Raw genomic sequence first — 26,186 nt, 5'->3', positions numbered from 1 at the left:
AAGACATGAGCCCAAGGTGCGGATCTCTAAGAATCTTGCGATAGTGCTCGGGGACACGTCAACTTAGATAACTCTCACGAGCGAATCATGTTTGCTAAGTGTTCCACTACCGGGCTTCAATAAGATGGGACGAATCGTGGGATGATTTCTGGGGGCTTTGTCGTGTAAAGCGGTCTAGCGTAACCCCTTTCATGCGCGGGAGTTTGGGCCAACACCTCACGTGAGAAAAATCCACGAGAACCGGTTACGAAAAAAAGTTTGATTTGTCGTTTTCGCCAACTTTGGCACAGCGGAAACGCGTTCGCGGCACCACTCATACAATGAGCAAGGCCAACTTACACTACTTCGAGGCCTGTTCCCTTCGGTGGACCGGTAAGGCGGGCATTTCACCGTTAGCCACCTGACTTTTATACTCAAGTTCGGTGACGTTGCCCCCTTTCTATTGATCTGTCAGTCTACCGACCGACTTGGAACCACATCATCAATTTGATTCTCGAAATCTCTCCCCAGTCTAGTAGAGTCTCTGAGTCTTGCCTTGCCAGCAACCCCTGCTACCGCCTGTACTGAAGGCTTGAAACAGCAATGGAGAGGCGCTCCACCGACGCGCAAACTCTACAAACTGGCTGCCACACAGTCTGCTGAGGAGAGAGGATTGAGGTCTACCGCCACCAGGAATTTCAGAAAAAGGTCCACTGCACAGTCATCTTGCCTTGCTTCTACTACGCCTGGCCAGCGAAGCCTCCTGCAGGCAGTGCCTTGTGCAGGAGATTCATCAGCTTGCGGAGTTTGTACGCTGAGACACACAGGACAAAAAACATGTGAGTCCAGAATGAGCTGAAAACAGCATTCATTTACACATCAACGCTTGCAATCATGAAAGGACACCACAAGACGAAGACGGAGCACAAGGCTCAAGCAAGTGCGATGCCACATGCGGCTCACTCCGGCTGCATCGCGCCAATAACAGATAGACTGCAGGTTGACCGACAGGAGTGATGGGTGACCGTGGTTATACACAAAAGCCGACGTCCCTGCTTGCGCCCCCCCCACATTGAAAGTTATGTACACAGGCCATTCCTGAGATCCGCTACAGCACAGGATAACGCGTCAGCCACGGGTCGCTTGTCGGCAAATCATGTTTTACACTTTTCCGCTGCGGGCTAAAAGAGAACGCGTAGAGCCCCACTCCCATGCAAGCTGATCCACTTTGTGACGACCGGGTAAGGAGGTCGCGGGCGCTCCGAGCATAGAGCGTGGTGCACAGCAATGCTGCCGAGACGTCAGCCGGGAACGGGACTCACCGTTGAGCAGGGATATGAAACAGGAAACGCCAGCGGTCGCGCAGACGCCTGCAAAGAGAGACCGCTGAAACGCTCCTCCGCGAAAGTAAACATAAAGCCGGTCTTGTTCCATGGAGAAGCAGATGATGCAGAGATCCCGGACACAGAGTAGAAGCTCGTACGTGCTCAGGAGGAGGTGTCCCGCACAGGATTGAAAGAGTTTTGCCGACGAACCTTGGCGAATTCCAGCAACGCCAAGTAACAAGCTGACAGAGAGGACAACCAAGTTAATGCTTGTGTGCACGGTGGTCCAGCTGAACTGCCCATGAAGGCATTCCGGGTGGATGTTGATAATGAAAGCGAGAGTGAAGTTTCCCACGTTGCAGAGGATGTTCAGTACCCACTGCAACATCAGACATGTCGCAGAGCTCTGGAAATGCTTTGCTTCCTCTTCGTCGAATAATTTGGAATACCGCGTTGTACAGACATCCCAAAATAGCGACGATTTCGACGCGAGGTTACTCTCGCTTGTAGCGCTACTCCGACCACCGTCAGGTGAGTCGACCAAACCCTGGAGGCTTTCCTGCGTAGTGCCCGCCATGAGCGTACCCTCTCGTCTTGTTGAAGTCTATCAGGCTAGCTTTTTCTGCCGCGCATAAGGTTGCCAGTGTCTCGCAGGTCGAGTCGCGTGCATGGGAAACAGACCAAGTGTCAAAGCAAAGGCCCTGAGATCCTGTGCTCGGGGCCTTGGAAACCGCAAAAAGGTTAAGATGGAACGGGGAACCAAGGTCCCGTACGCGACGGCAAAGCTTGAGACATCGGAATAGAGAGCTGCTACATGGGGAGTACCAGCAACAATGGTTCCTGCGAGAGACAAGCGCGACAGACGCGGCCTTGGCCTTTCCGCTAATCTGACGCAAGAACTAAAGCAACAACGAAAAAATAGGTCTGGAATGCATGAAAAAAGACTCAGACAGCGAAAAACGAGCTAGGGATGCTGTAGCTGACGAAGGCCGCCCGCCTGCCGTGTCTTGCACGGCTAGTGGAAGATCGCTGTCGTCGTCACAGCGCGGTTTCCTTTATCCCGTTGGCAAAGAATATTTTCCTGACTTGTATTTTTTCAGAAAAAGCCGTGGCTTTGAGGAACATCCTGAGTCGTTATGCACGACTACGCCACGTCTAGCAGTGCTAGCAGCCTTCTGCTGGGCGGGGCCGGTGGGGGGTGACTCCCGGGGTTGAGCCAGCAGAATGCATGTTTGGGCCGGCAGATCGTCGGGCCCTCTCAAGTGAGTACGGTGCTTCCAGGAGAGGCGTGTCCAGAGCGGAGTGGAGAAAGAGATCGGTCACGTCATCCGCGACCAATACGGAGACGCCGGTTAAATGTGCCGGCGGGCTGTGGTTTCTTTGTCCTCGACCTTCAGTGAACAGGCGAGTAGATCGTGAGTCGAGGTTCAACGAGGGGGAACAAGACACGTCTTTGGCTTTTCATAACAGGATGGCAAGAGTCCAGATACTGTTCCATTCGCATTCGCCGGGGGAAACAGTTGGCCGTGTAAATGCCCAAACAGTACTTCAGGCTTTGCCAATTACGGTTACCAGGTTTAGGTGTGTTTGATCAGTGCACCAACTGGGACTGGACAAACAGGTGTGGCGACAGTGGCGGGGTGAACTGGGAAACCTCGAACTTGCGAGGCGGCGAACCGACACTGAGGCATGGGACAACTTCATTGAAGCATATATATGTTTCTTCTCCATTGATTCGAGTGAAAGAAAGTGTACAGAGTGGCAGTGTATCTCCAGGCTAGCTCTGAGCACCCAAAAGCACGGCTGTACACGCGAACACACCAGGTCCACGGGCAGCGGTTTCGTGAAACTTGAGATCGCTGGCGGCAAGGTTCGCCATCGGTTGCCTCAAAAGAGGCCGAGACGCTGCTGGTGCCTTTCGCTCGACTGGCAAATGGTGGAAAGTTTGGAGTGTCTCTGAATTGTCCAATCGTGAGCAGCCCGTCATTCAGTTGCAGAACCTGGTTGGAGCTGCGTCGGGAGGTGCTTAAGTTCGGGTGGCAGTATAATGCGATGCGTCGTTCGGGGCGACGTACGCGCGTTGGCGAATGGGACACTTTCTCGTTTGCAGTCTCCGCATTGCTGTTTGGTACATCTCTTACCACCAAGATGCCACTGTAGCCTCTTCTCGACCTACATCTGATGTGTCGGTGGTGTTATAATGCTTTGGCCTCTAGTTCCAGTTGTAGTCCTTCAAGGTCAACGGTCATTCTGCTCAGGGGGCAGTGGATACCATCGAGCGTCCTTGTGCTGGATTTGCCTGAAGGGTTCCGGGACACACCACTCGATGGCCACGCTTGAATCTCAGATAATAAGCGTAGACTAATACGAGATGACATACGTACTAACAAACCGCCGATCTAGACGGGCTGCAGGAAAAATCGTGGCTGCTTACGAAGGGCTGAGAGGAACCTTCTCTGACCCGTGACACGTCCGAGAGAATACAATGATGCCACGAAAACAGAAGGAGAAACTCCCTGACAGAGAGTTGGAGAACAAACCAATGAGATCAAAAAGTTCCACAGTCCGCTCATTCAGCCAGCCTCGGCATGTGAACTGGGAGATTATCTCGGCTCTATCAGATGGGTACAAGCACTCAGGACGCACAGAGAGCGCAGCTCTTGACAGGAGGCAAATTCGGAAAGGGCGTTCTCCCTTGTCTGTTTTGCACCCTAGCTTTTTTCCTCCAAGAGTGCACAGGTGGAAACATCGGCCACTCTGGCCTTCCCCGCTTCTCAGGGGTCATGCTGCTCATAGGTACAAACTCCCTTTTGGAACCTGACTTGTAGAGGCATTGATGGTTTCTTAACCTTCTTGCTGAACCCTGACGGGAAAGCCTTCTCTTTCGGGCACCACACCGCGTGATCTGGCGGGTGATCGACTAATGGAAACGTTGACTGGGGCTTTTCCGTTTGTGTTTGGAGGTCATACCGTGAGGCCAGCGGACTAAACCCGGATTTTCTGCAAGTGCTTCACACCAGACATGGAAGTTTCGGTCTCCGCTGAAAGATCCGCACTTCGTAGACTGTTCCATTCCAGGCACGAATGAATGGCTGCTGCGGGCCAGCAACAGCTTCCGTCCGGTCTGTTTTCCCGTTTCGTCTGAGAAGGTGTTTGCTAAAGGTCGTCTCATCCAACATGACCACATTCTTTCGTACATGGGATTGAAGCCTTCGACGGCGTTCAGGTTCAGCTAGCCGTTGTGCAGATTTCGGTATCATCAGTGCCGTGAGGATTTCGTGTACGTTGTGGAGCTATTTCGGGGTACCAGTTCGTAGAGCAACTTCACCTCAGTTCCGTTGGTACTGTATAAACTATCGCAAGCCTCTAGACTTCCTTCCTTCTCTAACCTTTTTTTCATCTATTGGTGGCAACCGTGTCCAAAACTCGGGTCCATCCCAGTCGCCACGCATCCTACGCTTTTGTATGCGATTCCGGGGTTTCCCCGTCGCAGAGTGTACCGAGTTCCAGTCATTAGCAGAGTGCATCTTCAAAACCTAACGGCCGTGATGTTTCTCGTGGTGAAGACACTGTTTCTTCGAGTGTAACGTCATCTTACATCGACAGTCTGGAATGGGTCTTGGCATTGTGTCCGTCACTCGCTTACGAATACAGAAGAGCCGCCAGACACACCACGTCTCTGGATCGCTTCACCGGGGTTGGTTTTTTCTTTTGACAGGTGTTTAAGTCGCCAATTTCTCGACGTTTATCGCCGGGCGCGCCACTTTTCGGCACCCTAACGCGGCGTCGTCTCTCTCACAACTTCCGTACGTTGAAGTGCTCTCTGCGTCTCGCGGCATAAACAAGTGGTATGCTGACCCGATGTTTACGGAAACGACGCAGGGGTGGACCGCCTTGATTTGTGTGTGTGTAGGAAATGGGCCTCCTCGCGTTGTAAAATTCCACGTGGTTTCTCTCATGGCGTGCACGAATCGATAGCGAGGAAGGCGGAGAGTAGCTGCGTGTGTGCCGGCCTCCTATACGAGCGGTGCCGGAAGACAAGAGGCTTATATATGGGAGGTATGTGTCGCCAGCAGCGCAGAGAGAGCGCGGGTTGGAACTTCAGGACGCCAACCCGTGGTCCGAAGGAGGGAGAGGGGAACTGTCAGACTTTGTACACGGGCTGTGGCAGGATTCATTTGGGGTCACGTGTGCCGACCTCCGCAAAGGGGAGGTATCTGTGCGTGTTTCTTTCCTTTTCTTGTAGCCCCTTACCGATTCACCTTCGATTTTTGCCGTGTCTTTGTCGCTCTTCAAAGGGAGCGTTGCCCTCTTCTTCCAACACAGTACTCGGTGCGTGGGGAGAATCTTTCTCGCTCGAGCACTTCCGGTCACAAAAGGTTTCCAATTTTGCAGAGTAGTGTGAAAAAGCCTGTTTTCTTCCGTCCTGTGCTTTTGGCGATTTTCTCTGCTTCACTTTCTGCGCCCTTCTCCCAAGCGCCGCACGTCTCCACGAATGCTTACCGGCCGCTCCTGAAGACTGCGTAGCATCTTCCCTTCCACGCTCGCGTTCTGCCCCGAGTTTCGTCACCCCCGCTCCCGGTTCCCCAGTTTTCTTGCGCCTTTGTTTCCACTTTCCTTTCCATCTTCGAGGTAAACCAGTCTTTCTCAGAAGGAAGCCGTAAACTGCCCCGACCCCTGTTCTTCCCGGTTCCCCGTGTCGGATCGTCTCGTGTATATACCCCCGCTTGCCGTTCCGCGGCCTTGTCTGTCTTTCGCTTTGTTGCTGGCTGTCTCCGTTCTGGGACGGAATTATCCATCGCGTTTTTTGCATCCAAGTCTTTGTTTTTCCCAGCCCCTCTGTGCGCGTCGCGAGCTAGTGCTGTTTCTAACCGGCAAAATCAACCATGGCATTCGACGGACCGAACAACGGCGCGGTCGGGAGCATGCCCGAAGACGACTCGGGCATTCCCCTTCCGTATGTCGAGGGCGAAGCGCAGCCCCAGCAAAACTCGGAAATGCTTCAGATGCTTCAGCAAGGACAACCGAACGCGGGTCTCGAGCAAGACGGCCCCGCAGCTGGCGAGGGCGCAAACGCAGGGGATGTCGCGCCTGCGTTCGGAGAAAATGCAGACTCGAGGGAAGGCCCACGAAACGAAGAGGACAGCTCGCCGCCCCCGGCTTCTGACGCAGAGGATCCCTCCGGTGGCTCTGGCGGCGACGGACAAAACTCCCCCCCGCGTGAATCGGACAAAGAAGTGCAGATGCGCAAGTTGTTTGTCGGCGGGCTCAGCCGCTCCACCACAAGTAAGGACACGGTCGGTGAACGGCAGCGTTTCTCGCGCATGCCTCCAGTTCCGCCTTCTCTCGACTGTCTCGACCGCCTCGTCTCGTGAGCGAGGCTGAGACAGCGGGAGTGGGCGCCTCGGAGTGTTCACGCGCGCGGACGGACACCGGGAACCACCGAGTCGCTTCCTGCGAGGGTTCCCCCACCCTAGACCCTCCCCAGGACAGCTCAACGAGTTGGGTTTCCCCTCGCCTCGGGGCGCTTCCTAGGAGAGAGTTCCGGCAACCAGCCGTGACCATCGCGGGCCGACCGGAGTGAGGGGAGACATCGGAGGTGACGCTGTTTTTTCGGGAGACGTCGAGCGCTCCAGTACACACGGAGTTGGAACCGTTTTTAGGCGGGAAGGAGAGAGAGAGTGCGGGGCACAGACTGTCGGCGGAGACTGAGAAAGTCGATGAGGACTGGACGAAATGTGTCCGTTTTATCGTCTGACGGAATCTTTCGGGTTATGCTTTTCCTTTTTTCTGTTTTTCCTGCGTTCTCAAACAGCCGACAGCCTTCGCACGTACTTCCAGCAGTATGGCGACGTAGCTGACAGCGAGGTGCTCTTCGACAAGTTCACAGGCAGGAGCCGAGGCTTCGGTTTCATCACGTTCACGACCCCAGAACCGGTCTCGCGTGTAGCCGACATGCGCCACACCGTTGACGGCACCCAAGTAAGCGTTTTTTCGCCCCTTCTCTTCGTCTCCGTTGCCGTATTCCTGTACCTGCGGCTGTCTCTTGGTGTGCATTCGGGGACACCGCACTCACTGGCATGTTCAGTGTCGTCGCTGGGATTTCTGGTTTTAACGACGTGCGCGTTTTCTAGGACGCGCTGATGTGTATGAAATGCGTGAATGGATGCTCGTATGTATGTAACTTTCTCCAGTGGCTGTGGTTCCCACTTTTTGGATTCATGGAGCTCGCCACCTTTGAGGCAGAACGCGAGAAAATAGCGCTGCCTGGCACGATAGCCAGCCAGAAACGCGTACTCGCAGGGGAGGCATGTGCATCCTGTTGTGTAACTGGATGTGCATCGTTCTGTGAGGATCGTTGTGGGGAAGGGGGAGAGGGAGATATACGAGAAAAAACGTATTCAGGAGACAAAGAGGCAGCCTCGCGTTACCATATGTGTTGAGGCTCTCGATATTCTACCTGTCGCCGTCGTAAACGTCGTTCGAGGCGCCCAGCTCTATGCGATTTCGGTGCCTCATTTGCCGTGCAACTTTCGAGTGTACGGGGGCAAGAGCAATCGGGGCCGAGAGAGGACTGTGTCTAATTCGAACGGTGCTCTCGGGGGCACCGATCTACAGCGGAGGAAAGAGAACGGCGGGAAGCAAGGAGAGGAGACGCGGGAAAGGCGCCTGCGCACAAACAGAACTGCGGGCGTCGTCGCGCGGGCTGCTGGGGGACTCAGAGACGCGAAGACGAAGGCAGCAATCTAGACGCAGCGTCACACTTTCCAGGCAGCGGACTGGAAAGTGACGCTGCGGATTTTCTCTGTCTCGTAGCGAATGCACCAAGTCAGATATGGCAGCGAGAGACGTGGAGACGCTTCGACAGAGAGGACAGGGTTTTCGCGCAGTGTCGACGTGTTCCACTCTGCATGCACACTACTCAGCCAAGACAAATCGGCAGGGAGAGGAGCAGTCAGACGACAGCGCAGGCGTTGCTGACATTTCCATGTGTGCGTTTGTGGCATTTGGAGCGGGAACCGAGAGCGGCGTTGGTGGCCAGAGAGTCGGGACTGGTCGAGCTTCCCGTCGTAGCGAATCTGTACGACTTGTATGTGTTTGGTGTGTTGCTTTTCCTTCCTTCTGGGTCTCTCGCGTGACTCGTCTCAAAGTTCCTTCTCGTGTCTGGAGAGGAGAGAGGAAATTTCGAGCGTGTGGAGCGCGCCGCCGTTCCTGTGCGTCTCCCGTGCCCCGCCTCCCGCCGTCCTTCCCGGGCCCTCAGCCCCTCTGTTCTTTCCCCTGTGCTCCTTTCCTGCTGATCCGCGCCTCCTAAGAAAGGCAGGGAAGAAGAGAGGTCGGAGAGAAAGAGCGGTGAGAGAACGCTGTACTTCGCTCTCTGCACGCCGGAAGCCTCCTTTGCCCAGCACAGCTCACACCGCGACCGTCCGCTGCGACAGCTAGTCTCCTCTGGTGCACCATCAGACAGATCGCTCGTTCGCACAAGAAGGCCAGTGGTTGCCAGTGTGTGAGAAGACGCGCAGCCTTCCAGCTGACAACTGACAGAGAGCGCCAAGAGAGAAGCGTCTCCCGCGATCCAGTCTGGTCGGTACACTGCATGCGCTCGCTGTCGAAAAATCGTGGCTCGGTGTGTGCCCTCGGTTGTCTCCCGGTGTCTTCGGAATCGCGCTTCCGTGCATGTGTGTCCACGCGAGTGCGTCTCTCTGGGCTTGCGCGGCTTCTCTTCGTCCTCGGCGCCCCGAAGCCGCAGCGGCGCCGCAAGGTGTATGTCTCGCGTCTGATTCTGTCTGCCTGTCCTTCCTCTCGGCCGCACCCGTCGTCTCGGGACGGTCTCCGTGCTTTCCTCCGTCAACCGCAGGGTTCCGCCTGCTCGTAGACTCGGACGAAAGTGTTGCGGGGGTTGCTTGCACCGGAATGAACTTTGCGTCAACCGGGGAGGGTCATAGAAGCTCAGAGGGTCAGAGGCCTGTCGTCGCGTTCGTTATGTCGTCACTCGCCCAAGACGAATTCGAGAGAGAACGGAGTGAAGGATGCGGAGGTCTTCTTAACCGCCACAGACACGCGCTTCCCTGACAATTTTCGCATCGTTCTTCGCCCCGGCTCCTCTCCTCTCTCCGAGAAAAGAGAAAGGACGAATGCAGAGAGATACCGCCACTTCTCATTCTCCCGTTGTGCGTCTCGTTGAGGCCGCGAAGAGGCTGTGTGCACGTCTTCGATACCATGGCGTATGCATGGTCTCGGTTTCTTCTCTCCCTTTCGTCTGGCGTCATGTTCACCTTCGTCCTCCAGGTTCCCGTGGGGGTGCACTCTTCCTTGTGACCAAGGTCCGCAGCTTTTTTGTGTGTTTTCCCGTAGGTGGAGGTTCGCAGAGCCATTCCACGTGAAGAAGCGCGAGAGCACGGAGGCTCCGGTGCGGATCGTGACGCTGGACGTCTCTTCGTTGGCGGCATCAGCGACGATGTAAACGACGGTAAGAAGTCTTCCCCTTTGTATATGTGCATATTCGAGAACGGAGCACATACGAAGCGTAAGGATATACAGTATGCAGTGTCGACGCAACTGTCACACCTGTGCACATGCAGGTCGTTGCTTTTGTCGAACGGTCTGCGCAACTATGTCATTCCATATAGAGATATCTTGCACGCCTGTATAACTTCCCTACAGCCTGCAGGCCCGACGTTACGCGTCTCGGTATGTGTTTGTACACACAAGTGTATGTAGAGATGTATTCGTACGAGTGCGATGCGCGTGGGTGTTACGTCGAAGGACGGGGTATGGGCCGTGTGGACTCGCGCTGTTGTGCCTTTTTGTTCCTTAGAGTCTCTACGCGCTTACTTCCGTCACTATGGCGAAATCCAGTCCGCCAATGTGATGGTTGATCGCCAGAATAACCGCCCTCGCGGTAAGCAGGTTCTTCGCCTCTCCCCGGGAACCGCATGCAAGTGCAGATATCTGTGTCAATGCGAAGAACGGAGTCTTTTGCGTCACTGCCCCATTTTTAGAGGAACCTGATTTTTTTTGCTTACGCACAACTGTGTAACGAGTACACACAAGTGGGCCAGTGCTCGTGTGACACACTCCTCGCATTTCCCGTCTGCATATTTAGTAGAGGTGTATGTATATATATATATATATATATATGTATATATATGTACACATGCATGCATGCTTGTCGCTTCACCGGTGACGAGCCCGTTTCAGCATCCATGGAAACGTTGTGAATATATCTGTGTAGTCATCTGATACATGGCTGCATCTGCGTAGATGGGTGTGAGGTGCTGACGCTGGGTGTCTCTGCTTTGTGTGCCTTTTTTGCCAGGCTTTGGGTTCGTCATTTTCAGAAATCCCGACGACGCGGAGAAGGCGATTGGCCCCCACAAGAAACTCGGCGTGCATGTAAGATGCTGGACCGTGTCCCCCGGCAGAATGGACACTCGCTTAGATCGCTGTCACCGAGCTCCTCACGGGCGATGCCACGCCCTGTAGACTGCCGCGAATGAATGTTTAAAGATAGTATACTTATTCTTTTGTGTCTGTGTGCATGAGTAAGTCTCTGCGCTAGGTCTAGAGAAAGACGTATCTACAGCAATGCGTGTGGAGAAGAGAGGTGCCTGGGGCGTTGCTTTGGTTGCGTGGTCTCTCCGTGCGTTTTCGTCGATTGCTTGGCGAAGCGCGCTTGCATGCGCACGTGCCGGCATGTGCTCGGATTCCTCTTGGGCAGGAACCCAGGTAATGCGCACGTCGTGCATGCACCTGGTTTTGGTTCTGTGGCGCGCTTTCTGCGTAAACTGTAAACCCTATGAACCCTATCTGTTCGGTCTGCAGTGCGAAGCGAAGCGTGCACAACCGCGTCAGATGAACCGCGACCGCAACTCCGGCGGCTGGGGCGGCAGCGGCAGTAACTGGGGCCCCGGCGGCTACGGTGGGCGAGGCTATGGGGGTGGCCGAGAGGGAGGCTATGGAGGAGGCAGAGGACGCGACTACGGCAACTACGGGCCGCCCGGAGGCGCAGCAGACCCAGCAGCAGGTGAAGAACGGACAGTTTGTGAAAAAAGACATGCGAGAAGGCTGTCGTCTTGGCGGACTCTTGTGGATCTTCCAAGACTGTCAACTCCAATTCGACGTGCGGAGGGGTCGCGCTCTCTCTAGACTTTCTTTGTCACCTCTGTATTGACATCGGGAGGCCTGGGCGGAGACTGTGCACAGAACATGGTGGGATGAGAACTCCCAGGAGTCGTGATAATATGTACATATAAAGACACAGTATGGTCACCTAGGCAGAGCGGCCTAGGTGGTCAGGGAGATCTATGTGTAGGGTGGCGTTGAGTACTCGCTGTGGGGCATCGGTGACTTTTCGGTTTTGGACCAAAATGCGTGTGATGTTTGTGCCTTTCAACTTCAGGCTACGGAATGGGAGGCCCCGGTGGCGTGTACGGAGGCGGCGGCTACGGGGGCTACGCGAACTACAATCCGTACTACGCTGCTTACTACGCTCGTAAGTTGAGGTGGAGGGCGTAAAGAGCATGGATTTTGGGGCTTCTCGTCCGTATTTGATGTGGATTTACCATTGCCATCCTTCACGCCTCTTGCTTCCTGTTTGCGCCGGATTTTTTTGTTTTCTGGTGCGCCCAAGCGTTGTTCTCGTTTTCTCGCGCTTTTCGAGTGCCGTCGACTTGTGTGAACCCTTCGGTGTGTAGGCCTCCGTCGTCTTTTCCGCTGTGTCGCCTTGTCCCCGCGTCTGCCCTCTTCCGTCCATCCCTCGTTCCCGGTGTAACTCACTGTCTGTGAGGGTGTGCACTTTTTTCAGAAATGGCGGCCTACAGCGCCATGGGTGGCTACGGCGGTTACGGTGGAGCTGCAGGAGCGCCCGGCGCCTACGGAGTAGGCTCAGACGAGGGAGGCTATGGAGGCTCTCCGGCGTCAGGTGGAGCAGACCGGGGCAACCGCATGGCCAATCGATCGACTCCGTACTAGATTGCGGTGGGAAAACAGAGATGAAGGAAAGCTGCAGAGAGAGAAGGATGGTGTGTAGGGTGGTGATGCCCTCGCGCGCTGAAAAGTACGCGCAGGTAGACTTCTGGGTTACGAGACGTGAAATGTGGGACAGCGGGAGAAAGGAAGGAGAAGACAGGAGACAAGAGGGTGAAAGGAAAGAACGCGGCTTAGAAGAGCGCGAGGCAGGAGATGCGGCTGCGATAGATCAGCAACCAAGGGGCGACGAGGGGGTTTTTCCTCGGGTTAGAGGGAAAAGCTTCGCGGCAGTATGCCCCCAAGAAGGGAAGAAACGCGAAAGAGGGGAATGGAATGGAAGAGGAGAAGCCATCTAGCTGTTGGTGATGGGAGACGGTTTTCTCTCAGGAGGATCGTCGACCAGTGCCCGCTTGAAAAGATAGAAGGCGTTGTTAGAAGCAAGTTGACACCGTCTCGTGTGGAAGAAAGACACCACACAGCTGACGAAAACAGCGAATCTGCATGGTTTCTGTTCCGGAAACCCAGTGCCACAACGTTCAACTTCCACAGACCACTTTTTTTGTCGCTTCCGGCGGCCAAAGGGGATGCGCAGACTGCTGTGGTCACCCCGGCTCTCTTCTCTTCCATTTCCTCGTGCCCAACGTCTGTTTCGAGTCCCGGATGGGCGTGCGCAGTGAGACACGGCTATGTCAAACCTTGGTTCTCAAATGGAGAAATACACGCATTTCGTTCGTTGTCGTACATTCCGGGTGGCAGCGTATGCACGTTCTTACACATGTTTCTGCATGTTGCTAGAAGAATGTGCTCTTCTCCAATATGGTTGCGTGGCGATGGTGTAAATGTGCGCTACGAGAAGGACGGAGGGGAAGCGTTACAGCGAGGAGTGAAGACATAACAAAGAGAGCAGGGACGCTTTTCGCGGACGGCCTTTAAGAACAGATTTTCTCAACGGCGTTGCGGAGAACAGGGCGAGAGAGGAAATAGAAGAGACGGCAAATGCAGAAAAAACCGCATCCAGTCGGCGTTGGGTGAGCGACGGAAGAGGCAGCCCGAGTTTCGTAGGAGTGATGTCCATTTATGCAGATGTATGCGTCTGTATGTACACGTGCATCCCTGCGTGTGCATAGAGATAGTGAACGAAAATTACGTTTGGTTCATCGTGTCTTGTTCATTTCGACTGTTCAAGGGTGCAACATCACAACACTGGGTCGAACGCATGTTATCCTGCGAATGCGTTAATTTTCTTTTTCTTTTGTGATACTCGTCGACGTCGTTCCTGTATTGATTTCTCTGGCTAATCATTTTTTTCCGTCTGCGCGTGCGCCGCGTTTCCTTTCGACGACCTTGAAGGCCAGCCACGACATCACTGACGCCTATACACTGCCCGAGATTCTAGGATTTTAGTTCCTGAGCGCCTCAATCTCCCCATCTTGCCAAGTAGTCCCCATCACTTCTAACAAGATGTGTAAATGCCTGGAGAGAGGGAGTCGTGGCATACAGATGTATGTGAGTGGCGTCCAGATTTGACGGGAATGTATACCAAAATCGTTTAGCTTTTCGACTTCTACAGGCCACCGTACTGTGCAAACGTGGCGAGAATGAAAGGGGCCGTTAGGCGAGCGTCTACCTGGGATGCAGCGTTGCAGTCCAAATTTATGGTCATGTCTGTGTCACACGTTCATGGCAGATCTCTCGCTGAGAAGGAGTTTCAGAGCGCTAGCATAAGCCGTGTCGTCCGTGTGGAAACGGCTAACACGACGGAGACTCCCGAGGCCACGTTCTACGTGCCGGAGCAAGGCACCCTTGGGGTCGTCCACCTAGACGGTCAATACTCTTCAGCTTGTAGAAAAACTAGGTCCTTAAAAGCTCGAAGTCTATCTTCAGCTACATGAGCCGCGAATGCCACAACAGCTGGAGCCACTGCTGCAGTTTCCATGCTGATCCACACAGCAGCTCTGTCAGGACGTCGCGCTACGGCGCAACTCAATGCATGTCTGGAATAAAAAGATAGCCTGTCTTTCACCAGGTACGAGACGTCATCCGCCGAGCTGCTGCATGCGGTCTCGGTCAACGGGGCGCGCGGTGATGCAGCGATTGACGTCGCCTCTGGACGACCCGAAACCGGAAAAAGCCACGTAGACGACACGCGATCCAGGAGCATGCAATGCTTGATCGGAGATTTTGGTGTTTCTGGGTAAACGGGAAGGGAACGGACAGCTTTGTTGTGACTCGTCAAAGTCCTCATCAAAATGGCGTCAGGAAAACTCCATCGGGCTCGCTCATCCGTCCACAGAGACGCCTTCGCGGGCCACGGCCAAAGATAGAGGTCGCTCGCTGTGTACACGGCCCGCCGCGCACGTGAGTCAGTCGTGGTTGTGTATTCACTAGGAGGCGCCTGTGGTTCCACACAGTCTTTTTTGAGTCGGCAGACCATGTTTAACCTTTGTCTGATTCACCATTCAAACAACCTGGCATGTGGAAGAGAGGGGGAGTCTGCGCTAACTGTGGACCGCCGCCATCTGTGCAGACTCTCGATGCTTTTGATCGAGCTGTCAGATCCTCTTCTCGGCTGTCTTATGGGCAACAACACACACTGTTCCCTCGAAGTAGCTGCAGTTACGCTCCGCAACAAAAGAAAAAGCCCATTTTTGTTGGCAGGTTTTCGGGCAATCCTCCCTGGTGAGTCCAAACCCTCTTCCCGTTCTGCCGGGTGACCAGGTTGGCGGCAAGGTTATCTAGTGTGGCGCGTGCACTTCTTCAAAGCCCGCTTTGTGCTGGTTCCTGTCATAAACTGCGTGCGGACAATCATGTTCTTCGTTCTAGGCACATATGAGCCCACCGTTATGATTCGTACTTCCACAGGAACGAGTTGAGCCATGGCTCTGAGCCCTGGGCTCTTCAAACAGGAAGCGCGAAGGGGCCGCTGTGGCGCAACCTCCCCTGGATTCGAAGCTTTTTCTCGTGGGAGTTCTCTTCTTCCACAGCTGCGTCACACGCGTATTCCAATCATGCGTCACCCTCATGTGGCCTCCTTTCCTGCATCCGTCATCGGTCGCAGGAATCACGAAGTCCGCGGGGCTTTTCTCACATGCTGCTCAATATGGTCTCTCTCCCCTCCGTTTATCTTTGCTTGTGTTGCCATCCTGTGGCTGCCTTCTTCTTCTTATGCTCATGCGCATCTGGGGGTGATCAGCCTGACAAATAAGTCGTTTTTGAACCGCAACGGGCCCTTCGGCTTCCGCGCGTTTGCACACAACGACACCTTTATCTCGGCGGATGATACAACTCATCCCGATTCAGTCCCTTCAGGCTCTTCATACGGTCTCACAGTGGCGCACAACATCAAATTTTCCGGCGTTCCAGTGACGCATGACGCCTTCTTCCTCTATGTACCGTCCAAACACGGGACGCCCCGCACAGCGGCCGTCAACGCCTTTGAGAGCAGCGCAGAGGAGGGCGAAGATGCCGCGGTTAAAGCTGCTGCTCTGGCCGCAGCCGACCTGTCGTGGGGGTCTTGTAGTGCCTTCTGTGATGGTGGCAGGCAGCAGTGGAACAGGACACTGGCAATGAATGAGGCTATGGCGGGGATTCGTACAGTAGCAACAAAGGCAGATGAAGCGGAGCTAAAAGGTGTTGTCGTTGCTGCTTTAGAGGGAAAATATGGCAGGGACGAATGGAGGCAATGCCACGCGTTCCCGTGCGGCGCGCTGGCAGACCAGGCGAAACTTGATATGGTGGCAGCGAAAACCGGCGCCGCACCTTTGCTAGGTAGGAATCTCGCGGCAGCCATGGTCGATGGCGACTGTGGGGTCTATGTTGAGTTAGAATTAGATGAGGCATGTAGAGAGAAGCTGCTTCTTCTTGAGATAACAACCGACACGTGGGAGCTGCTTTTGGGAATGAACAACCACGCTGGTCTATTCGGGGCGCCCCCCATCCGCGGTGCCCCTCAAAATGATGGCTTGCGTTCTGGAAGTAAGCGGGAGCCTGCCTCCGCGGGGACACCCCAGGACACGGCAGCAGGGGTGGATGCTTCTACCGTAACCGCGGAATCAAGGCCGAGTGTTCGTGCCACGGCAGAAGGGCTAGACAGCGATGATGCCGGTGCCACCCTACAGCTCGATCAGTTAATGTCTGGCCTCAGCTTTTCTTCGTGCTTGACACTGTGTCAATTTCGAGACGATTGCGCGGCTATCATTTATAAAGGCGACCCCGCCGAACTGGCGCGCGTCAAGGACCACAGTGAAGGTGTTGAGACAATCCGTAACGCTTCACATGCAGAGAGGACCTCTGATGTACGGCAACCGCAGAGACACTCTGCTGTTTCTGTCTGCCAACTCATCAAGAGCATGTCTCTCCCTCTGTGTTTTAAACCTGTAATGTCGGAGCCGGTATTATCTTCCTCGGCTTCCTTTCTGTCTCACTTGCCCGTTCCGAGTATTTTGGTTGTGAAGGGTGCGGCTCTTACTCTCTGTAGCCCAGTTCTGGAGGACCAGATTTCTCGAGTCAAATCTCAAGTAGATCAACTGGAGAAGCAATGGAAAGGAACCAAGGAACAGTCAATGAACAGAGAGAGAGAGGCCAGAGAGGAAGCGGCCAATCAAACACCTCTTGCAGCTGCCCGGTTCCGTCTGCTGGCGCTGGAGTCCATGAGAAAGCTTTTGCAGATCCGAGTGTCAGACGGGGGGCCCGTAGAGGCAGGCAAGCAAGAAGAGGGCGAAGTCGTTTCACAAGGTGGAGGTCGCGTTGTAGCCAGAGAGGCTCTATGGGGGACAAAGAGTCTTCTTCCGCTCTCAACCAATTCTGTAGATACCGACGTTTGGCGGTCACAAGTTGCTCTTCCACTCAGCCCCGCATGTCCCGCCTTCCAGTGGGTCCGCTTGTATGCAGGGGCGGGGTGCGCAATGCCCCTTCTCGTCCGCGAGGTGTCGCTCGGTGCCGAGAGGAACGGATCGTGGCAGGCGTCCCAACAGGTCGTCTCCCGTCGTCGTGGGTTGAGGAAGCTGCCTCACGGAGCGTTGGAGCTACATCGAGGAGCACAAGGGCTTCTGCCGAAGAATGAGGAGACGACGACGAAACAAGCACGATTGAAGCCAATAGAAACGGTGTCGAATAACTCGCCCTCGCCGTCAGGAGATCCGAAGAGCCAATTCGACAGAACCGGAGAAAAGGCCACTACTCTTGCCCTCTTGCAAATGAAGCGTACAGAGACGAATGCGGAGCACAGTATGATGCCAGCTGCTGACGACACCAAGCAGGCGCGCGCCGCAGGTGTGTCGAGCAGAGAGACACGTAATGGTGATGCTGAAAAAGGTGGCCCCGTGATGCCACGTGCCACAAGAGCAACCGACGCTTCCCCAGAGGGAAAACTTGCTTCGTCATCTTTCTCTCCTTTGATCCTCTCTCCTTTAGACATGGCGCCCAAACACCACGAAGACGGCATCAGGGGAGCGCTGACTGCCGTCCGTCCCACCAAGTCTAGAACTCGTCAAAAGGAGGTGTTGCCCTTTAGGCAGGCTGACCATTCTGACGATAACGGGGCGAGCACCACCAGGTCTTCTGAAGGTGCTCCGGACACCGACAACACAGGAAGTGTAAGAAAAGAGAGTAAACCATCCGGTGCGCACTCGTCTCCGCCCGGTGTAGATTTTATGGGAACACCGCAATTGAATGTGACGGATACAACACCTCCGGCAAGTGAGAGCGACCTCAAAGGTTGGCGTGAATGCTATGCGCTTCTGATGCGGCTAGTCGCGAGACAGCAGATGCTGAAAGCCGTTCCTGTTCCCGAAGAACAGGGTGTGGCTGGAAATTACTGGCTTTCTGAGGAGGACAGTGACATTCAAGACGTTCTTGACAGGGTCAGTGCATTCTCAGTATCTACGAAGCCCGAGGAAGTGGCGGAAGCCAAACGGCTAAGAGGAATTATACGTGCATACCGCCAAGGAGAGGCAGCTCTCTTCGCCTCGTACGATTTGGTCCGAGAAAACTGCTCGGTTTATGCGGTGAGTGGACCCGCTGCACGTGTGTAATGAGGGACGCAGTGTTCGTGAGGGCTTTCACGAGCCACGCAGGAGTTAGCGAATCTCTGGCATGCCAAGAATTTCAAACAACTATGTGTGAATGGTAGGGTCTTCTGACAACGCTCTGTCTTCCCTGGAGGTGAGTTTCCGTGTTATGTCAGTCCATTGGTGTTAATTTCCGTGTGTGTGTTGTGTGTCATGTTTCCTCGCGTGTCAGCTGGATGTGCCGATACCGTCGTCCATTTCGACATCAGCACCGATTTCGTCTCTCTTCCCGACTTCGTGTGTCGTCTACGCCCCCAATTTCCTTCTTCTTCTCCCCCCCACGTTAGATGCAGCAGCAGACCCTACACTGTTAAGGCGCGGTGAGGGAACAACTGAGGCCAGCGAAGCTCCCAACAGGAGTACCGAAGAGATGGAACTTCTTCGGTCGCTCCCACCGTACACATGTCCAACAAGCTGCGCGCTCACAGGCTGGTCATCGTGGTCCACGTGTGAGTCTGCAAGGCAATACCCGTCCAGCGTATCGTTACCTCACACTCAGGATCAGCCGGTATCTGCAGGTGCAAAATGGAGTGTACGTGTCAGAGGAGTGACAAGGGTTCCTTTTCCACATGATGCCTGCCCATCTCACGTACAGGTGAAGCTGTGTGAAGCGAGCGAGGATGATGAGATTGAAGGTGCCGTCTTCGACACAAAAAACTGGGAACAGCCTACAAGTTTGAGAGTCGCAGAAGAGACGAATGTAAAACCTGGGGGAACTGAAAAACATAAGCCACAGACAGTCAAAGAACAAAACACAGCGGCAGCTTTTCAGTCGCAGTTTGATTTTGACAAGTCAAGATCGATCGATCAACAAATGGTCTGGGCTCGAGCCTTGATCTCCCGTATGCCGCAACGAGCTTCGAGGGACTGTGTCCTCTCACCTTTCTCGCCATGGTCGGAATGTCTGTGTCCCGAGGATGAGATCAGGGACCGAATGCAGAGTAAGGATACCGCAAACGAGCGTCACCGCGGTTTTTCTCAAGTGCTGGCAGACTCTCGCGGCACCGCTTCAAGCGACAGCGCTCGGGCGCTGAGCCAGCGTGCTCTGAGGGCCACGGAGGTAAAGGCGAAAACGAAGCGTATCATGGGTGCCCGGAAACGCTCCCGTCACGTTCTTCAAGCGGAAATCCCATGCATTGGTGTGGCGTGTCAAGAAGTTCATCTTGAGGAAACAGAGACATGTGATGCGACAACTCAATGCCACGCACAGGTGTTGGAGGCAAGGGATCAGCAAGCGCAGCAAGCAAGAACGGCTAAGGAAAGACTAGACATTTTCAGTGAGCAGACACCACCGCGCTCGCAAACTACTGAGCAACAGGTGGCGTCGTCTTCCTCCGAGGCAGCCGACCTTTCGGTGGAGGAAAAGGGACGAAAAGCAGCCGATGGCTTGGGCTTAGCGGATCCGGAGCATAAACCCGTAGATGGAGCGAATGGAACTTTCAACCAAACAGCTGGAGGTGAGGCAAATAATCTTTCCCCACAATGGGGTGATGCGTCAACGCCTTCTCTTGACGATATTACCAAAAATGACCTATATGACATAACTGACACTGGTTTACGCCAGGGAGATGGAGGCCAGGCAGTTAACGTCACGTTTACTGTCCGTCCGAAGAGGCGTTCCCCGATCATCAAGTCGTCGTCCCACAAGGACCAGGAAACGAGACTGGACGTGATTCGTGACGCGGCAACAAAGTCTGCATTACCGAAAACTCAAGAGGCTGTTCATCCGTCTCCCAGTCCGCCGACTCTTCTCTCAGCGTCTCAACTTCAGCTGGGAAACGAGAAGCTCATTCGAGAGCATTACCTCCCTGAGCTAGGCCCAGTGAGCAACCCAGGAGGCGCATCTCCGAGGCAGACATATGCATCTGCCGCTCAACCCTCCACTGGTCCCCTAAATGCGGATGACGTTGAACTGCCGACAGGAGAAAATATAAGTTATCTCAATTTTATTCTGATGACTATCACTGGAAGTCTTAGCGCCCTTACTTGCATTTTCTTCTGCATCGCATGCAACAAAAAGGTCCGCCTCATGCTCGCTGTTGGAGAAGGGGCGCTGCCCAGACAAGAAGAAATGTTAGAGCAGGTCCACCGCCGGCAGCGTGGTCGGCCGGTACCTGCTGCTTATCCCCAATCTGATGCCTCAGTCAACACATCCCGTGTTACTTCATCCGATGAGAAATACGTCGTAGATGCCAACAATCAGCCGCTCATGGCCACAGCGTGTTTCAGTGCAGGCGCCTCTGGTAGTACCCCAGCTGGAACACAACTCAGGACGTCGAGTGATTCCAAAATCTGTAACGCTCAAGATGAGCGTTTAGTTGGTGACTGGGGAAAAGATCTCGGGGTAGAAAACCTCCCCGTGCAGCGCAGACCTAATTGTGCCCGCGGTCCCTGGGTAAGTGATATGCTGTTGATGCTGTTACTCGGCATGTTGGCAATTCCTTGACTGTAGGGTGTAGGCTCAGTCGAGTCTTGCAGTTTATCTCGTGCATCAGAGTGTCCCCGTTGCAGTGCATGCACACATCTTTTTGTGCTCGTTTGCAGTCACCAGGTGACAGGGGGAAATGTAGAGAAGGCGAGTTCGTTCGTACGAAAAGGCTTTACGGGGATGGGTGAACCGCTGAGCCAGCTTCGAGATATAGAGCTTTCAGACAAGAACCAAGCTTCATTTTCGTGCTTAGAGATGAGAGGACTAGAAACTTGCTAGCGGAAATGTGTTTTCTAATATCCGAGATTTATATACACATCTGCTCGTGTCCCAAATGCCCTTCGTATTTGCATCTTTGCAGAAAGGCGCTAAGAAAAGCCCAGAAGATGACGTATGTGTCAGACAAGGCGCAGCGTGTTTGTCCGGTAGATAAATCTGCAAGCAGGTGGATATCCCAAATTCGTATTTCTTGAGGGGATGGCTAACGGCGCGGCAATGCACTTGGAGTTTTTCTTATGTTTTGTGAATATGTTACTTCCTATACCGTGCAGCATCGTCCGGACGTGATAGGGGACTCGAGTGTTCCAGAGCAACCTATTGAGGATTGGAATGCTTTCTTCGAAACTCCGCCCAATTCATCCAGAGAGTCTCATCCATCATCTTCGCGGCGCCTTGCCACAGGGAGAGTCACAAGCTCACCGAGGAGGCATATGGCAGGCGTCAGATCGAAACCGGATGAGAAACGCGAGTCACAGCACATGCGCGAGCCAGTTCCTGGCAAAAACAACGAGGTTCAACACCGGCGTATTCGCAGCCCTCATGAGGCCGGTGGAGGCGAGAATGGGCCCCCTGACAAAAAAGAGGAAGGGCGCTGGCACAGCTCAGTCAGGAGCCGTGCGAGAGCCTCGGTTAACGGGGAAGGAGACCAGGCAGATCAGCGCATCTCTAACAAGAGCCGCAGAGGCAACAGCGCCAGTGGAGATGCACACTCACGCAGGCATGACACCGATCTTGGCTCCAACAAGAACTCGTCCGAGAGAAACAAGGAAGGTGGCAACCAGCCACACAGTAGTAGCAGGCGGGGCAGTCGTGCCTCTCGTTCGAATCGAAACGACGAGTCGAAGGACGCTGTCAACCGAAACAGTAAAACAGATGGAAGTAACGACAGAAGAAGCGTTGCCAGTCCCGTGGGGAGAGCCCACGATCGTGAGAGCATTGACCGCGACCAACGCGCCTGAAAACTTCTAATGGCCTGGCAGAGGCAGAGACAAGTAGCAGGGTGCCGTCAGGCGGTAAGAGTCAACAAAGTGAGGGTAACTGTTGGAGGCCAGAAGAGGTTTTTCCGAGAGAAGGTATTGGCATTAGGATTGCGCAGCGTTTTCTTCGGAAGGAGTGCGATGCACGGGCTGACTACAGACTCTCTGATTGATGCGGTGCATCTGTGACGGTAGTCAGCCGAAAGAGGTCTGTTCGTCAAGAAGGGACCGTTTGCCTCGGACAAGCAATCAGAGCCTCACGGTTATTAATGGGGCTGCCGAAACATGCAGCGAACGTCCAGCTGGCGGGCAGTGCTGATTGGGATGGTGATGGGGTTTTTCCAAAACAAACCAGTCGAACTTCATTTGTCTGGCGTATGATTTATTTAAGGGCAGTCTTGCAATATTGATTTCGATCCCTTGAAATGCTACCAGCCATAGTCTGTACAAATTTCTGGCTCATTGTGCTCACCGCAATGCGCCAAGCCACTCCCGACGGCATAGGTAACGCAGCTTCGAGTGTCGTCGGCTGGTAGTTGTCCAGCGGGCTCCTGCGATTCGTTTCATTGCGACGGTCGCCTATACAGTATGCTTCTATCTGCTTATGGGGACAAGTGCATTTCGTCTTCCAGCTGTGTTTTTTGAGTATTGCCGGTGACTAGCTTCCGAGGCCACGTTGCGGATGTGGGGCACCGAGGGCGCCCCTGGTTTACCAATCCTATGTTTCCCCGGGGCATTAAGGAAACCCTGTCAAGAAATTGACTACAGTTGTAAGGCGATCTGCAACCTCACAGGCTGGCATCAAAGTGGCAAGGGCCGATTCAGCCGCAGTCTCCGAAACTTCCTTACTTCACAGCAGCTGGAGCATGGCTTCCTGTGCGTTTATTCCACTTGCACACGAGCCACTGCATGCTTCAGTCCATTGACGGCCCATCCCAGTACCTTTAGAGTCGAAAAGCAGAACGGGCGCTACGCGTGCTGTTGAGGTGGCGTGGTGCACGCATGTGGAGACAGGGTAACAGAGTACCATACACCCGTTCAGACGTCATTCCATTTACAGGGTTGAAGCAAAAGATACTAGGCCTCCAAAATCCAGAACAACACAGTAATTGCTTCAGATCACCAAGAAGGGGGTACATTTCGAATGTATTGGTTTTTTATCTAGCGAGCGAACATCGGAAGCTTTTCCCTGTTGGACAGTAAAGCGTTTGAGGCACGAGTTACCCCGAAATTTACCTCGGAAGATGGGCTTGACTGCTAAAGTACTTTCCCCATCGTTCTCAAACGTACTGACAGACAGGCTGGCAATAACAGCTGCTAGGTTAGGTAGAAACTACGCTGGCATATATCAGTACCAGAACTAATGGGTGTTTACACACATAGCAAAACGAAAGGGGACAGTACAACGCAAGCGAGATACTATCCTGTGGGGGCATAAACATCCGTTCCACATGTAAAGCCGACTGTTTGTATTTGGGACGGCGGCTGTTTATGTCAAAAACGAATTTTACAGTACTAAGGAAGACGCTCCACAGTAGTCGAAGGTTCTGTGGAGCCGCATGAAAGAAGTGCTTGATCATGGAGGTAACGCGTCCCTTTTTCATTAGGCTTGGTGTTCCATCGCTTGGGGTTTCACCTTCGGCGTGTGCGAGCAACCGCACGCTACTTCTTGCAAGTGAGCGTCAGAGTTCCGAAAGAAGGTAAAGCCATTTTGTGTGGAGCTATTCTGACTTTAGCGCGAAACATGTAACTCAGACATGATGCGGATGAAAATAACCTGTCGCCGGGAGACACGTCCCACCATCATGTCCCGGCACTGTTGCCGACCTGGGAGGCCACCTTACTCACGAGAGAGAGGCGGTTATCGCTTATGTTTGGCTGGCCAAGATTAGATTATTTCAGAAGCGACCGATGGGGAAGGAAGTACCTCATGATTGTGTCTGTCTCTCATTCGTGTAACTTCTCTTTCACGCACTATCATACAAGCTTGCGCAAGTCTTCCGGAATACATCTTTCCCCCTGGGCCGTCATCGCTCAGAACTCGAGACTTTAACATATCTACGCCGGCTGGGAACTTGACGAAACCACCAATTGTTGGTAGATATCTTCTCCTATGTTGGGAAGACGCAATGCAGTACTAGTACGGAGACTTATAGAGGTTGTGACTGACCTTTCTCTCCTTCTGTCATGCAGAAGCAGATGCCTAGTACGAGTCTTCCCTCCACGAAGATCTGTGCGTCTCCTAGGGTGCGTTCGATATCGAACTTGTGGTATACCTGAAGAAAAAGCCTCTTCTTCCAAATAGATTTCATGGGAAACCTAAAACTCATTGGCATTCAGCCGATAACATACAATCATCCAAGGTATCATGCAGAAAAGCGAAGTTGTACTTTACAAGAATTTGTGGTCAGCCTTCGGCATCCATGCTGCAGAGCTTGGATCGTCGCGGGCGTATCGTGTAACACACTACCTGGTAATCACTTCGTGAAGATTTCCCCTCCTGAACGATATGGTACTGACTTGCGTAAAGTGATGACTCCACCTGTGGGAGAATCATGACAATATACCCGTGTCTACTTTCCACCACAAAAAGGTGTACTGGAGATATACGGGGACCTGAAGGCCACCTCTAGGACTACAGTGCTAACGGGACCCTACATAAATGACAACAGAAAACTCCGTGGAAGAACAACGCATCTCATTCGTAGACAATACGAACAGAGAACATATAAAACTGGTGGTATTGCCTGTACCCGGTAGACACACAAGTGTGCCGCGGTATCACACTGCGAGCAGGTATGTGTTGTAGGACCTCGTTAGGTTTACCTCCTGGTGAGACCATGCGATAACAAATGACGATTGGCTGAGTCTTCAGTGCTCTGTGTTGGTCTATTCAGATGCAGAGGATCTGCTGGGCACTGACAGAAATAAATGAGTTCATCCGGTTCTCGTTTCGCACTACTGCGGATAGCAATTTTACTCAATCGAGTTGGAAGTATGCAGGCACCCCCCGAAGGTTTACGAAAAGTTACCACTTTTGGGTTCAATTCAACTGCTACTGTGGTAAACTGTTCCTGTTCCTCCGCAATCAAGTAATGCCTTTCGACCGTTGCCATTCGATGAGGACGAAGACTTTTCAGCACGCTATGATGGGGCACAATCTATACTTGACCGTGTAGAATCATCCGTGTCAGTGATATCCGCGAGTCTGGTCGTCGGCAACAACCAGCACAGCATTAATCAGACCTGATTTATACTATCAAAAATCAGGAAAAACATGTCGCAGTGTTTTGGTTCATTCTGCTGTTGCTGAAACCCTCAACCGATCGACACAACTCGGCGGAGTTCCATGCTCTTCACCATCTCAGTGTCAGATGGTTGGCCGTGATCCTAACGACTCACGACGAAAACGTTGCTTCGCCGCAAAAGTTAAGCCAATCGGTGAGTTACTTTCCGCTTTGTGTTTCCTTCGATCGCCCCCATATTCACAATCAGGCACTGAACATCCTTTGTTCCTGGTGTCATTTCTTCGAATATAACGATAAATCGTGAGAACTGACACAAGGGCACGCGTTTGTAACTTCTCGCTCTTCAGCGTGCGTTTGGTTGACCTCTCTGGGGCGTTCGAATACCGTATTCTTCGTTATCGCGTCTAGGTGTGGCCTCCGGACGAGGCGGTGAGGAGAGGGGATGATCACACTCTCTGCTGTCCTCTGTCTTTTGGTAGTACCAGCCTATTCGCAGTTTCCGACGCGTCAGAAATCGCGGAAATATTCTCGTGGCAATAAAATAGCATCGGAATCATCCTCGTCTCATTGTGTCCACACGCATGAACATATTCAGTATAACCTGCCCCTTGACGGTGATCGACAGAAACGGAGAGTTGAGAACAGCGATACCCCAGCAGGTAATCTCCCTAATCATTGTTTATTCCTTGAACACCGTGCTTCACGTGTCTTTTTCCAAAACGCTTTTGTGAACGGTCGAGTTGAGGGTCGCCATCCAAGAGCTAGCTTTCAGCGCGGCCTTACGAACTGATCGAACTACCGAAGCAGGCGGGTCAGACTCACGGCAGCTCGTACGCTTGTCGAGTTGCTGGGAGCGCCACCACGGAGATACAAGCGAACTCATATGCTGTATTCGACGGTGTTGTAACCCCCGG

General features: G+C 53.5%; 3 protein-coding genes across 3 annotated transcripts; 2 read left to right on the top strand and 1 right to left on the bottom strand.

Moving 5' to 3' along the window:
• Positions 1–719: 719 nt before the first annotated feature.
• On the bottom strand, positions 720–1,881 carry NCLIV_040550 (conserved hypothetical protein; the record flags this gene model as incomplete). Its single annotated transcript, XM_003880965.1, has 2 exons — positions 720–793; positions 1,302–1,881. 2 exons carry the CDS (start codon positions 1,879–1,881, stop codon positions 720–722), a joined length of 654 nt encoding a protein of 217 aa, XP_003881014.1.
• Positions 1,882–6,190: 4,309 nt separating this feature from the next.
• Positions 6,191–12,275, top strand: NCLIV_040540 (hypothetical protein; the record flags this gene model as incomplete). Its single annotated transcript, XM_003880964.1, has 8 exons — positions 6,191–6,590; positions 7,120–7,286; positions 9,657–9,771; positions 10,120–10,203; positions 10,621–10,697; positions 11,127–11,328; positions 11,704–11,796; positions 12,109–12,275. The coding sequence occupies 8 exons, from the start codon at positions 6,191–6,193 to the stop codon at positions 12,273–12,275; spliced, it is 1,305 nt and encodes a 434-aa protein (XP_003881013.1).
• Positions 12,276–15,280: 3,005 nt separating this feature from the next.
• On the top strand, positions 15,281–20,786 carry NCLIV_040530 (conserved hypothetical protein; the record flags this gene model as incomplete). Its single annotated transcript, XM_003880963.1, has 2 exons — positions 15,281–18,277; positions 19,257–20,786. The coding sequence occupies 2 exons, from the start codon at positions 15,281–15,283 to the stop codon at positions 20,784–20,786; spliced, it is 4,527 nt and encodes a 1,508-aa protein (XP_003881012.1).
• Positions 20,787–26,186: the final 5,400 nt, after the last annotated feature.

This window comes from Neospora caninum, chromosome IX, assembly GCF_000208865.1.
Source record: "Neospora caninum Liverpool complete genome, chromosome IX".
Classification (NCBI taxonomy): Eukaryota; Apicomplexa; class Conoidasida; order Eucoccidiorida; family Sarcocystidae; genus Neospora; species Neospora caninum.
This window is presented reverse-complemented; position numbering and strand designations above follow the sequence as displayed.